Raw genomic sequence first — 16,556 nt, forward strand, 5'->3', positions numbered from 1 at the left:
AGATGGTCGTACTCAATTAGGTTATGTGATATCATTGACAGATGGTAAGAGGAGAAGCCCTATATGGTGGAAATCCAGAAAATCCAGAAGAGTAGCAAAGTCCACCATTGAAGCAGAAGCTCTGAGTGTTGGGGAGGCCATAGAAGGATTGATATATTTCAAACATTTGTGGGAAGAGATAGTAGGAGGGAGAAAATTAGAAGCACTGGTAAAAACTGACAGTAAAACCCTAATGACTGCAATAAAATCAAGTACCGGAGTAAGTAGTAAGAGATTAAAAATTGATATTGCAGCAATAAGAGAAACAATAGAATCTGGAGAAATAAGTGAGGTGAGATGGATAAAAGGAAATCATCAAATAGCTGATGTATTGACCAAAGCTGGAGTTTCTGGGGAAAGCATTAGGAATTATGTAGAGGGTAAAGAATTGGAGAATAATGGAGATTAGAGGGGATTAGGATAAGAAAAGGCTGGAGGGGAGGGAGAAGGAGATAAGTGTGATTGTATGTTAGTTTTATAAGTTAGTCATTATTTTATTTTCTGCATTGATTAAGTGTATGGGTATTACAGAATGTATAAAAAAGAAAGAAAGCACATGTTTAATTTTATAAGATGTTTTTATAGCATAGCATTCCTTATGTTTAAAGAGTATGTTATTGTTGTGACGTCACAGGACGAAAATGGCGGGAGGAGAAAAAATGTAAACAAACAAGAGGAGGTAGTGTTGAAAGCATGGTGGAAAGAAGTAGAGAGAGCTCTCTGAAAGGTTAGGTCGATAATGGTTGGGTTGTAAGTCTGTTTGTGGTTTTTGTTGTCGTAAGCTGGATTGCATAGAGTAAAAAGAACGTGAACAGGTGAGTGGATCACATAATTGAATAATTTAAGGATAGGTTAGGCTAGCAAAATTTTCAATTGGCACCTCTATTAGTCATGTATCTGTGCCAATACCCAATTATGTGCCAATAAGCGGAAATAGGCGATTTTCAGCGCCAAAAATTGCCAATTTTTGTCGCTAGACAAGCCTCATAAAACCAGATCACCAATAACCGTGTCTGCCGATAACCGGGGACTGCCTGTATTGCTCTCCCTTTTCTGTTTTCTGCCATCTTGGGGTTGACATGGAAAAATGACACTTGTAAAATGTAGTAGTGTGGTCTGCATTCACAGTGGGATCTTTGACTTTAGGATTTGGCAAATTTTTGACTAACTGGAGAGCTGTTTACTTGGAAAGAAAGGCTGTCTATGAAAAATTTAATGTGTAAAAGCATTGTTCTTTTTAAGAAATTTTACAATGTATCTGTAGTATGTTTGCCAGTTACTGGGTTTCAAGTAGCTAATTAAAGATTTATTTCAGGCCACTGATGCTCGTGCGAAGTGCCTGCAAGAAGATTCAGATTTGGCTTCCAATCTGATTCGTTCATTGTTTAGCTTGCTATACGAGGTATATAGTTCATCGGCTGGGCCTGCAGTACGGTACAAATGTTTACGGGCATTGTTAAGGATGGTCCAGTTTTCCAGTCCAGAGCTATTGCAACAAGTTCTTAAGAGCCAGGTACAGTGTGTGATTTATGCTTAAAAGGGCCAGTTCATGAGTTTGGTTAAAGTTCAATTTTGTTTTGTAGATTGGTTATTAATGCTTTTGAGAAATTTACATTTCCATTTAGTATTACTATACATTACTTTGAAAAAGATGAATTTACATTACCCTTTTAATAAGCATTTGTCAGTATTAGATGTCCCATTAATGTTGAGTACACTATTTTTTTTTCCCCTCTCTCTTTCCAGAGTGTCTCCTCACACCTGGCTACTATGTTGTCATCACATGACCTAAAGATCATTGTAGGAGCAATACAAATGGCAGAAATCCTGATGCAGAAGTTACCTGAAATATTTGCTATTTATTTCCGCCGTGAGGGGGTGATGCACCAAATCAAACGTTTGTGTGACCCAGATGCAACATTAGGAACGCCATCAGCAAAGTGGAGCAGTCCTGAACTCTCTGTTGGGCCTGGACGTGGCAGCACTCAAAGTTCTGCCAGTCCATTACTAACTGGAAGGCCATTTAACGGGAATTGTCTGGATTCTACTCCTTCTCTTCCAGCACCACCTACACAGGATGATGAGAAGCTTCAAAGCCCATCACAGTTACGACTTGCAGACGTACTCAAACGAAAGCGCACGGCACGAATACGTTCTGGTACGTGGAGAAAAAGTAGACAAGAAGAATCCTCATCGTCATCATCATTTAGCGAGTTTTTTATGAAAAGTGAGTCGGAACTGGGAAGATCTAAACTTTCTCTTAATATCTCCCATTTTTGTTGTTTCATCTTTGAATTAGTTAAGGTATGATAAGCATGTATATAGTAACTGTGATGATGTTTTGGCATGGTAGTGTTTAGTCATGTTTGAAGGTATGTTTTGTACTATTATGTAGGAAATTTGTGTGTTTGTGAATAGGGTATTCATTTATGAGGATTTTCTGCAGCAGATATCATTCATATAAGTTTTATAAATGGTAAATAGATAATTTTATAAAGGCTCTTTCATTTTGTAAAAGAAGGAATCCTGACAGAAGTCAGTGATGTCCTAATATTAGGAACCCTGACAGAAGTCAGTGATGTCCTGATATTACTTCTTAGTCAAACATTTAGGGTCTTAAGTTTGTGGAGTATGTAGTTGGGGTTTTGCAAGAGGTACTATTTTAAAGTTGGCCTGCTGCTGTATGTAGCAGCTTCTTTGTGGGCTTGATGCTTGTAGTGTGGCTTGGCATTACACAGATGATACCAAAGTTTGTTTGCAGTGCCCCTTGGGCCCCATGTGCATTGGTTTTACTTTTTTTCTTCTTGTGGTCAACCTCACATAACTAGCAAACTCTGCCGTGCTCAAATAGTCACCTCTCATTTATGTACTTAATGTAAGAATTTCAGTGAATTAATAATATATAGCTTTATTCATCTCATTCTTTGCCATCCTTTTGTGTTTGTAATTGTTGTATAAATTTGCGTTTTGTCTATCTAACATTATTTATAAAAAAATTTTAAATATTTTACAAGTTAGTAGGTTCAGTGCTGTCCGAATGTTAATAGATGAAGGTGAAAAATTAGGGAGCAGTGAAAAGATTTTCTCTTTTTGCCACATGCTGTAAATGAAAGTAATTATCCAAATGTGTATGTAGTGTATACACAGCACTATCAGCAGTTTTGGTGTTATGCTTTGTTGCACAGTGGCTTGAATAAATATTAAATTACATATAATTGGAAATGCAGGTTTTGCATGCTGCTAAGGAATTTATAAATCTTTGTTATTATATTGTAAAACAAGGAATTGTTTGTTACATACTGAAGATTAGTAACACTCGATTATAAAACTAAATTACTCTTGCTGGCTTTTAAATGGTAGAATAATCCCAATATTCATTGAATCTGGTTTAGACTTGAAATATAAACTTAGAAACTGGACCAAAAGGATAGGAAGCTCTGAAATCTTATAATAAGTAGTTAAAATAAAAGGTTAGTCTTTCTAACACAATTTTTTTTCCAAGATGCAGGCCTAAGCGGAGGCAAGGATAGCTGGAGAGGCATGGGTAGTCGGACCAAGATTGTTAGTGGGAACAATTCCACAAACTCGAGTGGAGGGGGCAGTGGCAAGGTCTCCTTTCTGGCCAACTTAAACCCTTCACGCTGGGGAAGGTGCAATTCTACCTCATCTACTCCCTCACATGAGCCCCACACAGGAAAGGTGAGAGATTTTTAACAGTGATCCGTAAATTTTATTTCTAGCACAAGTACAAATTGCAATAGCCTTATTCCATGTAAAACAGACTTGGGTGCACCAATTTTAGAGCTAAAAGAAGGATAAAGTTGTACTGCACACACCAAGCTCAGCAGTCTCTGTCCTTCCTAACCATTGCTTGTTGCTTTTTGTGGATGGAAGAGAAAGGGGAGGGGAGGAGAGCACAGTAATGTGAGATTGATGGGTTTGTATAAAAATTTCTGTTATGTAAAAGCATTGTTATATGAAACACACTCATAATTAACCTGAATTTTAATTTATGATAGAAAACAAAGAAGAGTGTTTGAAAATTTTAAAGACCCAGGTGCAAAAAATCTAACTCCTGTTTGCATTGGATAGTGAGTGAAAGTAACAGTAACCTTGGAAATCTAGCTAGCTTCTGTAAGGCCATCATCTAAGGCATGAAGTTAGATACTTTAATGTATTTTCATGTGTGCTGTCGGGATAAGAGATGAAGTCATGAAGAGGAGGATGATGAATAACTCCAGTCCCTTGACTTTTTTCTTGTGACCTTCCACAACAATCATACTTGGTAAAAGAAAAACTGGTGGTATTGTTCTAAAAGCTTTTATTGAAGCATGCAAAAGAATCTCTTTAAGGCCAAAGGATTACTTCAAGAATAGCAGAGAGCCCCTGGTAAAACTGAACAGAACAGAAAAGGAGAGCACTTGAACCTTAGGATCTGTGGTCATGAGCTATGCAAGGCCTTTTGAGAAACATTTGTTGAATTCAATCCAAAAGTCTAGAGAGAAAATCAGTGCCAGTGACTCTGAAGAAGAGATGGAGAAAAATGAGAGGGTCCAAAAGATATAAACCCCTAGAAGCATAACTTCAGAGACCCCAAAGAACAGAAAAGAACATTATTAGGAGAAAAGCTTGGTAAGAGAAAACACACAAGCTACAGGGTAAACAGAAGTACCAGACAATGAAGTTGTAGCTTTTCCATGGGAAAAAGTTAAACAGTGGCTTGAATAAATTGTATGTAGTCATCTGTGTACCTATGACATAGGAAGATTAAGGCCCTTGTGGGCATACCTCAGCCTAGGCATAGTGAAGCTGTTAGCCTTTAGCACTACTGGATTATAACCCCTAATTGAAATGCTGGGAGGAGAGGCACTTTTGGGAAAGGTATGGAGCCCATTGAAGTGCTTAGGAACACAGACTTGTGGAGCCAAAATAGGCTGGGGGCAAAAGTGTGTCAGGAACCCAAAAGCAACCAGTGAAGCAGTACCATCAAGAAGTGAGTTGTAGGCTCATGGAAGTCCTTGGAAGAACTTGAGCCAAATGGCAAAAAAACACAAAAAAATTTCTTACCCTATTAGCTTGTTCTATCTAGAGGAGATGTGAAGAGAAAGCAGGGTCAAAAGAGGTTCTATCTAGAGGAAGTGTGAAGACAAGGCAGGGTCAAAATAGAAGGGTGCTTGGGCAAAATTAATTTTTTTGGAGTGGAGAATAATTTGATTATGGAAACCAAAGACCAGGGCAAATAAGGAAATTTAATGTACCAACCAGGAACCCCTTTGAGCGAGTATGTAAAAGGCACAGAGAGGACCTGTTATCTGTGTTTGTGAAAGCTGCTGCAATGACCTTGGGAACAACCTTCCCAAAGGCTATGTCTGATAATGAGCATTGGAAAAAATGCACACTGTGGAAGGCTATAAAACCTCTGCAAGAGACTTGTCCAGAAGACTCTTCCAAGTGAGAACTCTTTAGTTTTAGTAGCAAGAACTGGTGAATCAGAAGCCATTGCTGCTGTGGCCAAAGAAGTTTGGGGCAATGAGCCTGTCAAGCCTCTGGAACACTGGAACATCCAAGTTTGTATCTCCTGAATTTGAAAAAAAAGATACCCAGACAGTGTCCAGATCAGAGTATGGCAACAGCAGCCGAAGCTACTTAACCTTTGTGTGGAGAACAGAATTAAGGGAGGTAGACAAACATATGAACAAGCCTAAACAGGGCTTCCCCACTCATACTGAAGGTCATAGCAAACATCTAAGATAAGGAAACACTCTGAACAAAGGAACTGGTGACAGGATGATAGAGAACAAGACATTACAGGCACACAGGATGAACTGAGGCACAATGGGAGACTTATAGTGAAAGCATAAAACTTTATCACCAATAAGTGTGGTAACTGGGCTTGTCTTTGCGTGATCACGGAAGGCCACCAAAGAGAATTGATAGGCCATATTCTTGATGCAACCAGCTTATCATTATCAGGAAGACAAGGAAACTTAACCCTTAAGGGACAGATTGATCCTCACTGTGAAGTAATACAGGTTTGGGGAGGTGGACGGATTGAGCTTCAGTGTGAAGCAGAATTATGCACCACTGTTATGGTAATAATGATTCGAAACAAAGGTGCCAATATTTCTATGTGCTATAAATTCACTAATGGCAACTTTTTTACAGACATGAGAGTTAGGCCAGTATCAGTAATGCTTGTGACTTCAAGGGGAAAGTACTGCATCTCTCTCTCTCACATGAGTCTTTTTGTAAATTTGCTTGTAAATATACGAAGGGGTTGCTGTTGTTTTTTGTTTTTGTCTTTTATGATAGTATGTAAATGTAATTTTACAAAGAAATATTTGAAAAAGTATGTAAAAGTAAAAAAAAAAGTTACTGAATCTTCCTTTTCGTAAATTTACGTGAATATTTTACAACAAATATGCCAAAAATTTGTTACTGCTTTTATTTCTTATCTGTTTTGATATTGTGTGAGCAGTAATAATAATTTTACAAAATAAAATAAATTTATTTACTAGAAAAAACATAAGTTGGTAAAATTTACGATTGTCTTGTAAATGAGGCCCCACAAGGGGTTGTAAATAGTCATTTTCAACTTCTTGTGGAAGGTAGGGAAAGTTTTCAGAATTTTTTTATTTGTACAGTGTGAATGTTTGTGTCATTCTCTTTCCATTGATGTGATTTATTTTTTTTTTATTTTGCCGACCTCAAAGTTTCCCCGGTCTGGGGTGCTGCACATTGATAAATTATGCCGTCCCTTAAGGGTTAAGACTGTTTGCAGTGCAAATGTAAATCAAAGTTTGACTGACTTGGTATCCTTAACCATACATCCTGCACAAGATACTGTAACAGAAGGGTGTCTGTGCCTCAAACCCTGTTGCAAGCACCAGGAGCATCAGCAGCTCAGAAATAGTTTGATCAAAGGTACTTCAGCATCTACGGTAGCACTGCTAATAATAAGGATTCTTGAGATCACTCCATAGGGCAGGAATCTTAGCTCCCAAAGAGGGATGAGAAAAACAATTTTACCAATCTATGCCCAGTGGGTGAAAGTGTTCGAGGAATTTGCAGGCCTCTGAAGGTGATAGTCCCAAATCCCCAAAAGGCTGGCCAATACTGATATGGTATGGGTTCGTGACAGTGCTTACATCACAGGGGCCAGGTTGAACTTCACCAAGTAGCACTGTAGGTGGAAAGGCTGAAGTCCACAAAAAAAAAAAAAAACAGGAAACACTTCCTCACCATTTCATTGAAGAAACAGAGATCACTGCAATGAGTAGATACCCTCTGGAAGACTGGTTCAGATAAGGAGAACAGAAGACAAAGGATAAGGGTCTTGTGATGAACTGAGGGGCATCATGCACCCTTGGATAAGGGTTGTACAGTAAAAGCACAGATTCTGCAAAGAAGCTTAAGTACCATTGAAAGGTGAAGGAACAGGATGAGTAAGTATGCCTTTTAAAGTCTAGTGTAGCTAAGAAGCCATGCACCCTGATTCCCTGATATTTCTAATCGGAAGCAAGTTGAGAGAGTGACAAAACCTTCATTGAGCTTGTGGATCAGGCTATGCAAATGTGTTCTACATTGAAGGATCCAATGTCAAGTGCAAGCAGTTTTGCCAGATTGAAAGATGGAAAAGAAAACAATCAGCTGCAATAGCAGGCTTCACCTGCTTCAAGAAACTGGAGGAGGACAGTAACTAAAAAAATTAACCTTGTGCTACAGGACATGCCAACTTCCTAAATCCTGTAAAGATAGGCCTTGGCAAGTGAAGGAGAGGTATGAGGACATTGCAGGGTTTTAAGGAATTTTTAGCTCTAAGCAAAAGAAAATGTTGAGGCAGCAGACATGGAAAGACCCATGCTTAAATTTCAATGTCATGAATGTGCAAAGGTTGTTTTAAACCTTAAATCTTTGAAATGGAAGATAGTGGACATGCATTGCAATCTCTGGAGAAGTACTATCAGTCACTGGTAAGAGCTAAGCAAGGTAAAATTATTTCACACCAACAGAAAAAGGCCAGTCAAAAGAGGCAACTAAGCAAGGATGCATAAAGAATAAAAAGGAAAGACCTTAAGAATGACAAAAAGGATATAGTGAGTATACACGCTGATGCAGTAAGAAAATGCTGACTGAAAGCAAAAACGAAATCCCTGCAGCACAACTAAGACCGTGCCTGTGAATGTGAAAAAGTGTCTAAGAAAGAAATAGATGAATTGGTAGAGAATTATGTAGACCCTGAGAACCACATCATAATCCACTACCATCGGAACCATACGGTAGAATGAGATGAAGACAGATGACTTGAGTTGGGCATATGTAGTGGGACTTTTCTTCTGTCAGCTCTCCAAAGTTGGTATGGCTAGGATTTTTTTTATGCAGACTGATGCTAATTGTGATTAATAGGTTTTTTCATAAATTTTATATAAAACCTGCGATCAAAATTACAGGTGAAGACTGATGCTAATTGTGATTAATAGGTTTTTTCATGATTTTATATAAAACCTGCGATCAAAATTACAGGTGAAGAAATAACAAAGTAAGAATAAATCTAGAAAAAAGCAAAAAAAGAAGGCACTTGTGGCTTAGTTTTATGTGACTTAACATTTGTCAGTCCAGCTTGATAGGCAGGAGTACTGCTTATCATGTTTGACTGACAGAAGTTGTAAAATATCAACATGACTTAGAAGTTAATGTTGAGATGGATTAATTAATCTGAAAGAAATATTAATTTTCCCATGTAAGTTTCCTGCAGTTTTATTCTTGGATACTTCGGGTTTTTGTTGCAAAGCTTTGTACATTCCATCTTGGAGAAAGCAGTCTTAATAGTTGGAAAATAGATGGAGTTTAAAGATTTGGAAGAGTTTGATATTACAAAAGGGATGGGGAACAGTCACAATAGTATTAGTTACAAAAGTAGGAGGTTTAAGGGCAGTGAGAAAACCCCAAAAATCATAAAAAGAAGTATAGATGGACACCTTCGCCAGATGAAAATTATGGTAGAAAGTGCACAAGACCAAAGAGAGGTGAGAAATCATTTCATGTCTAACCCCAGAAAATGAAAATTCAATGTAAAAACGATGATGATAGTTTAGTCAAACATTTTTCCCCCTCTCTACACAGTGTATAACTGTTAGTAGTCAACATTGTAACCTCTTACATACAGTTTTCATTTGGGTCAGTGTGTGTTCTAACAATTAATGTAGGTTGATCAAGATTATAAGAAGGAAATTCTTTTTATGGCCTTACTATACGAAGTGTGATTTATACAAACTCTTATTTTCAACAAAACTTGCCTAAGGTCAGAGGTTGTGCATCTTTTGGCTATGCCCTACTTCACAGGTACAGCTGTTGAGAATGTTAGTTTCATATGGAATTCTAATCGTGTACAGAGATTTTCTTGTACCTTGCTTAAGCCAGTGTTGTTGTACTGTACTGTTTGGAATATTACTCTCTCTGGAAGGCAGTACCTTCCTGATACAGTCCAAACTCTTAAATTTGTGAACCTTGGGACCAGGCCACTGCTGGACCACACTAAATCCTAGAATATAGAATACACCCCTAAAAAATGAAGCCCCTATTTAAACATAGTCTTGCAAACTAATTCCACATACAGATAGCCTATTTGCCGACTTAGCTAAGTTCTGACACCATTTTTTGTCATTTTATTACTCATATATTTTCACTTATTTTATAACTTCATACTGTATAATTTTCTTTAAAATAGTGTACTTTAACACATTTAGCCTAAATTTCCAAGTTACCCTAACCGTAAGAATATTACAGACAGTCCCCGGTTAATGGCGGGCTCGGTTAACAGCGATCCGGTTTTAAGGGGCTTGTCTAGCGACAAAAATCAGCAATTTTCGGCGCTGATAAGCCCCGAAATTCGCCGAAAAAGCACGAAAATCACTGATTTTCGGTTATCATCACACCCTCAGAACAGAACCCCGCCGATAACCAAGGACTGCCTGTATCGGTGACTTTCATTTCTTAAATTTACTTATCTTCATAAATTATCACTGTTAGTTTCTTCGTCATTTATTTTGGTTGTAGAGGGTAATGAGCTGACAAAAATAATGAATTTCGGTGATCACTCAGTGCGTTTGACAGTTTTGCTGCCAAAAAGTAAACAAAACACTCCTCCATCTGTTGAGGAAAATGAACAATAAACAGCTAATGGGGGGAGAAGGATAGAAACTTTTCTAGCATAGATAAAGCCTTATAATGTGGTTGGCCACAATAAGCTGTAGGTCCCTTGCTACCTCTAGCAGCATCTGATCTCATGGGTGGCTGTTAATCAGCTCATGGTCTGTAAAACTAAGATATACAGATCAGTATAAAAAAATGATCAAAAAATGATAAAAATCACCAATTAGTCTCAAGCACTCTTAAGAGTAAGGAATTCGTGCGTTGCCAAATGTCTCATTGTTTTGTTTAAAAGTTTTAACATGATAGCGCCTTCTCAAGTGGAATCTTTAAAAAATTATTTTTATTCATTTAAAGTTAACATCAAAAAGATAGTTGACTTCACACATTTTCATTACTAACAATTATTTTCTTAAAAACAAAGGAGATATGGCATAATTTTTGCTGTTGGGAAGTTGTAAATATGGCGCCTCCCTCGTGGGCCGCTCTATGAACTAATGGTGGCTGATTCAAAATTCAGCCAAACCACGGGAGTTCCTGGACCACAGAATGCCAGTTTTAAGAGGTTTTACTGTACTTAAATTGAAAAAATTTTCATGTGGTTAATGATATTAAATTGAAAAAATTTTTGAAGTGGTTAATGATGTCTTGACATTTTTATACAATACATTATATGTTGCATCAATAAAAATTTGTGAATTGAAAATTATATTTTTATTGAAGGAAAAATCCTCATATATGAATTTTATGCTATTTTCAGGATAAATTGTTGGGAAATAACTCCAGTAGTAGTACTAATAGCAGTAACAAGGAAGTCGTTAGAGTGTGGGTGAGAGAGCAAGCACAGAGACTCAATCAACAATACTTCACAACAGACCTACAAGGGGTAACCCACCCAGCCCTAAGTGTTCTAAACAGACTTATAGCTGCGATTCAGCAGCTAGAGCAAGAGGTTAGTGATTTAAAATTGGAGTATAGCAGGTGAAAAATTATTGATTTGCTGGATGGTGTGTGATGGAAATTTTTTTCCTTTGCAAATACAAAGCATTACCATTTATGTAGGTGTATTATCAGCAGGAGCTGAAATTGGTTATTGAAAGTTTGTAACAATGTAATTAATAAGTGGTAGGTTGGTTGGGGAGATTCCCCAATTTCCTGCTGTCACCGAGCACTTTTTCGTAGGCATATCCATTTCAGCAAACAGTTCAAACTGTGAACAAGAAAAAACTTTTAACTTGGTAATAAGTTGAAACCTTTTTTATTTCCTGGATGCTTGGTGAATTTTTTCTGAAATGGATATGCCTAAGAAAAATGAACATTTGAGGTGTGAAAGACAAACAAGCATTTAGGAGCTTGATGTTCTCCATGTCCCTGGATCCCAACACCACTTTTTATTCTGTATGGATAGAACCAGCAGTCCTGATCTTCCCTGTGTATAGTGTTTGAGTTGGTCCCTTTAAAAGTGGAAAAAGGTTTAATAAATCTTTGAATACATACATGAATTATCTTTCAGAAATTACAGTATTTTTATTGCTCTAACTTTTGCTAAAAAATGTAAGGAATCCTGCCATTATAATGATTCTGACAGACTTAATATGAAGACATATCAATTTTGGTCAAGTGAAATTCATACTTCACAACATTTTATAATAAAATTCTTGGATCTCATTTATATTACTTGGATGGGCTTTAAGTAACTTACTTGCAACCTAATCAAGCCTTTTTTCCTTGAGTGGTGGAAGGCCAGTTTTCCATGGAATTTTGGAAAAGAAGATACTGTTAACCCTCAACGCCGAAGCCCTATTTTCAAAAACGTCTCCCGTATGCCGGCGGCCTCCGAGAGGTAGCGCCGAAGCGGAAAAAAAGTTTTTTTCAAAAAATCACAGCGCGCTTAGTTTTCAAGATTAAGAGTTCATTTTTGGCTCCTTTTTTTCTCATTGCCTGAAGTTTAGTATGCAACCATCAGAAATAAAAAAAAATATTATCATATATAAATATTGGAATATATGACAACGAAAAAAAACTTATATAATTGTATACAAATCGCTGTAAGGAAAAAACAGTTGAAGCTAATGAGTTAATTTTTTTAGTTGTATTGTACACTAAATTGCGATGATTTTGGTATATAACAGATTGTAAAACGATTAAAGCAACACAGAGAAAATATTATCACAAAATGATGCATGAATTCAGTAACGCGGACGTAAAAAAAGTTTTTCAAAAAATTCACCAAAAATCAAAATATTGTGCTAGAGAATTTCCAATTGTGCCAAAATGAAGGAAATTGATTGAATATTACTAGTCTGTACGTTTTTTAGCTTACAATGGCATTTCTGAACCATTTCGATCGAGTTAAAGTTGACCGAAAGGTTGATTTTTTCTATTTATCGTTATTTCGATGTAAATATAAAAAAACTGTGAAGAGCTAAAGGAATGATATATTTTTGTTGTATTCTACATGAAATTGCGCACATTTTGATGTATAACACTTTATCTAACGAATAATATGAAATGGCGAAAAAATTACGGCAAGCTGACGCAAGAAATGACAGGATTTTCAGCGGAGTCTGCGCGCGCAGAGCGAAGGAAAAATTTTTTTCGAATGTTAAAATTTTGTCAGTTATCGTGATTTCGGCAAAAATATTAAACTATGAAGAGCTAAAGGAATGACATATTTTTTGTTGTATTCTACATGAAATTTCGCACATTTTGATGTATAACACTTTATGTAACGAATAATATGAAACTGCGAAAAAATTACGGCAAGCTGACGCAAGAAATGCTAGGATTTTCAGCAGAGTACGCGTGCGTGGAGCGAAGGAAATTTTTTTTTTCAAAAATTCACCAAAAATCTAAATAATATGCTAGAGACTTTCCGTTTGTTGCAAAATGAAGGTAGATGATTGATTGTTACTCGAATGTAATCATTATGGCTTACGGATGCGTTTTTCGATCATTTTGGTCGAATCAAAGTTGACCGAATGTTAAAATTTTGTCAGTTATCGTGATTTCGGCGAAAATATTAAAAAACTGTGTAGAGCTAAAGGAATGACATTTTTTTTTTTGTATTCTACATGAAATTGCGCACATTTTGATGTACAACACTTTATGTAACGAATAATATGAAACGGCGAAAAAATTACGGCAAGCTGACGCAAGAAATGCTAGGATTTTCAGCGGAGTACGTGCTCACTTCCGACAGGCAGTATGCGCCTTTCACGGTCCTGACGCCTTTGTGACATCTCTGACATCTCTGCAAACGTTCTGTTGCAGCACGAATACGCTAACACTCGCAAAAGTTCAACAAAACACGTCTGCGTCAAAATATCGCTCTCGCAAGGTGCTGATCTGATGCTCTCTGATGCGAAATGGGGAAATTCGGCGCATGCGCATCTGGGTGACGCTCAGAAACAAAACAACAGCTGGATCCGTGAACTCCTGCATACGCCGAGCGCTGGATTTGAAATCTTCCGCAAAACTAGGCCTACAATTATTTTTCCGCGAATATTTAAAAAAATAATTTTCAGTCGACGTTTGCAACGTCCACTTGGCATTCTACAGACAATTTTGGACGACGTTTAAAACGTCCAACAGGCGTTTAAGGGTTAATAATCCCAGATCTCTCCAGTCCTAGTGGGGTCGGACTTACTGTGATTCTGGTCAAGTTTGAGTAAGCACAGTTAGATGGTGATTGTACTTATTGGCCTATCAAGCTGTAGTGGGTGAAAAGTGATGCTGCTATATCCTGAATTTCCCCTGCCCCATACATCTTGTGATACTGGCCTTATTTGAGTGTGAGGGTGGTTAGATGATGATGATCCAAAACATCAGCAAGAATCAGTGATACTTAGTGCTATAAATGCACATTATGACTGGGAATGAAGCAGAGTTGGGTTAAGGCGTATTTAACTGTGATTATAAGGGTTAAATAGCAATATTTACGTACGTGCAGAATTGATGAGTAAACCAGAAAATGGTGGTAATATAATCACAAATCTGTGGAATCATATTTTGGTATTTTTAGGAGATAAAACAAAACTTGAGAGAAATCATGAAACCAAAACTCAGTGCTACAAAACCCAAACTCAAGCACTAGTTAATTAAAACTTGTAATTGATACTTTTGATACCACTCAAATCAAATTTGATTCAGTTAATTGATGAGAGGAACCCAAAAATATCGAATGATGGGAAATATCAATCACGTTAAAAACCTCTTGTTAATGCTTCATGTTAATACTTATTGTCTATTAAGTACCTTTACGTTGTATAGTTCCTAGTGTGTGTTTGACTTTAGTTACATCCTAGAATGAATCCTGCAAGCAAATATGTAGATTGCTAATAAATGAAACATCTTGTAGAAGAACTGATAGCATGAAATTTTTTACAGCTTTCAGTAGTTCTAGAATTTTGTTTTTAAAGCCAGAGCAATATTTTTTGTAAAGAGGATGTAATATCTATCCCTTTAGTCTTATTTTTAAAGTTAGGGTGATGATTAAAAGAAAGCTTTGCCAGTCTTCTCAAGGATAAGTAGGCATCACAGGGTAACCCTTTAACCCCCATCCCTTGACCTTTGTTAAAAACTTGTGAGAAAATGGCTTTTAGATGTATTTTTAGACCTAAATTCTCTATAGAAACTGCACTCATCCCACCTGAGTACAACAAAATATCTGCCCACCTGTCATTGCAAGCAACTCCTGAAGGCCCTATTTTTTATTGGTAATGAATTAAGGAGTGAAGGAAAAATTAAACTATATTCATATGGAAATTACCCCAGTTTATCTACAATCAGATTATTCTCATTTCATTCAGCAACTGGAGAACTAAATGAGTGTGTGTGTGTGTGTGGTGGGGAGGGGGGGGGCAGCAGGGTGAGATTGTAGGTGCACTTCAATCATTCCTTTGAGTTGAACTTTGAAAACCAAGATAAACAAAATTCAGTAATTTTATCATATTCTCCAATACCAGGCCACCAATGAGCCATTATTTCCCAGTGTCAGTAGTTGTATTAACATTAATAATCAGAGAACTCTGCCAACACACTCTTGCTGTATTTAGTAATACTGTAGTGAAAAATCCTCTTAACTACTGATTTTTCTTATTAAAACTTTACAGAATGGCAACAATGAAAAATAAAATTTATATTGTGTTCATACTCATGTTAACCCAAACCAACCCTACCTGCTGCAATTACAGAAAACTTTAGGTACTTGAACTGCTTAATACATTTCTCACTCTATAACTTGTTCTGTCTGGTTTTTGTCTTCACTGAAGTTACAGCTAAAAGCAATGGTAAATTATTACAAAAGTTGCAATGATGGTATTTGCAATATTTTTATAATGTTAGAATAGGTAATATCCATATAGCAAGTGAAATTTTTACCGTATGAACAAATAAAAACTAAATTTAATGAGGATAGTGTCATATTGCCTATTCTTCACTCTCCACCCTATATTTTTGGTACCTGCTAATTGATAATTGTCTTTTTCAACAGCCCAATAATGCTGTGGAGGCACTGAGGGAAATCAGTAGAATAGTCATGGAGAGTGATATCAGCCCCTTTGAAGTCATTCACTCTGGGTTGGTTCGTTGTCTCCTAACCTACCTCACTGCCTCGGACAACTCAACGTTGTCCTTAACCCATGATGGACTGCTCTTGGCAGCTATAGGGGGAATAAATAACTCCACTGAGAATGGGAGCCTCACCTCTGTTAGTATAAGTACACCTCGAGAAAACAGACTCAGGAATTTCCTTCATGTCTTCCTTGGATGTCCTGTAAGTTACATTACCTGTGTTATTTATGTATTGTAGGGATAATTGCTTTGATTCTCTTGGCACTGCTCAAAGTTTTCAGGATTTTAGGCCATTGTTTTATTGAGTTGGGGATAAGATGTGCTTTTCTTTGGCATTTTGAGACCCAGATCTAAGTAACTGAAGTCATAGAATGTATGTGGGGACATTAAGGACAATGTTAGATCCATGCAAAAATAGATCTCCCGAACCTACATTTTATGTGTGAGTAATTAAATGAGGAGGGGAATAACTACCATAAATGACGGGTCTGTTTACTTTGGTTTGTGTAGGTGTTAACAACGGTAACTTGTTGATTTAATTAATTTACTATGCAATAATATTTTAAAAACATTGAGTTTTATGGCATACTTTGATTGGAATAGCCCCAATGCAAGTTACATACTGTGTATCATAAGTTCACTGCTGTTACATCTTTCCATTTATTCATGTGCCTCTACTCTTATATGAAAAGGACTTAGGTTATGAGATTGCTGGGTGTTGAATTTTGCCTTACCACTTATAACTTTATTTATGAGTAGCTACATTCACACCTACATTATCCAGCTCTGTTTTA

The 16,556-nt window shown here is 36.9% G+C and overlaps 1 protein-coding gene across 17 annotated transcripts in view; it reads left to right on the forward strand.

Annotated features, from left to right (window-relative positions):
* ctrip (E3 ubiquitin-protein ligase ctrip) overlaps positions 1-16,556 on the forward strand; it is a 201,006-nt gene that overhangs the window by 159,805 nt on the left and 24,645 nt on the right. For 9 of the 17 annotated variants that reach the window (XM_067128935.1, XM_067128938.1, XM_067128940.1 and 6 more), the window contains 5 exons: positions 1,355-1,552; positions 1,786-2,266; positions 3,542-3,738; positions 10,949-11,140; positions 15,683-15,964. In XM_067128935.1, coding sequence (XP_066985036.1) covers positions 1,355-1,552; positions 1,786-2,266; positions 3,542-3,738; positions 10,949-11,140; positions 15,683-15,964 — 1,350 coding nt within the window. The remainder of the gene's footprint in view (positions 1-1,354; positions 1,553-1,785; positions 2,267-3,541; positions 3,739-10,948; positions 11,141-15,682; positions 15,965-16,556) is intronic. The other 8 variants (XM_067128937.1, XM_067128939.1, XM_067128941.1 and 5 more) reach the window with 1 other exon arrangement.

This window comes from Macrobrachium rosenbergii, chromosome 27 (assembly GCF_040412425.1).
Source record: "Macrobrachium rosenbergii isolate ZJJX-2024 chromosome 27, ASM4041242v1, whole genome shotgun sequence".
In the NCBI taxonomy this organism is placed as follows: domain Eukaryota; kingdom Metazoa; phylum Arthropoda; class Malacostraca; order Decapoda; family Palaemonidae; genus Macrobrachium; species Macrobrachium rosenbergii.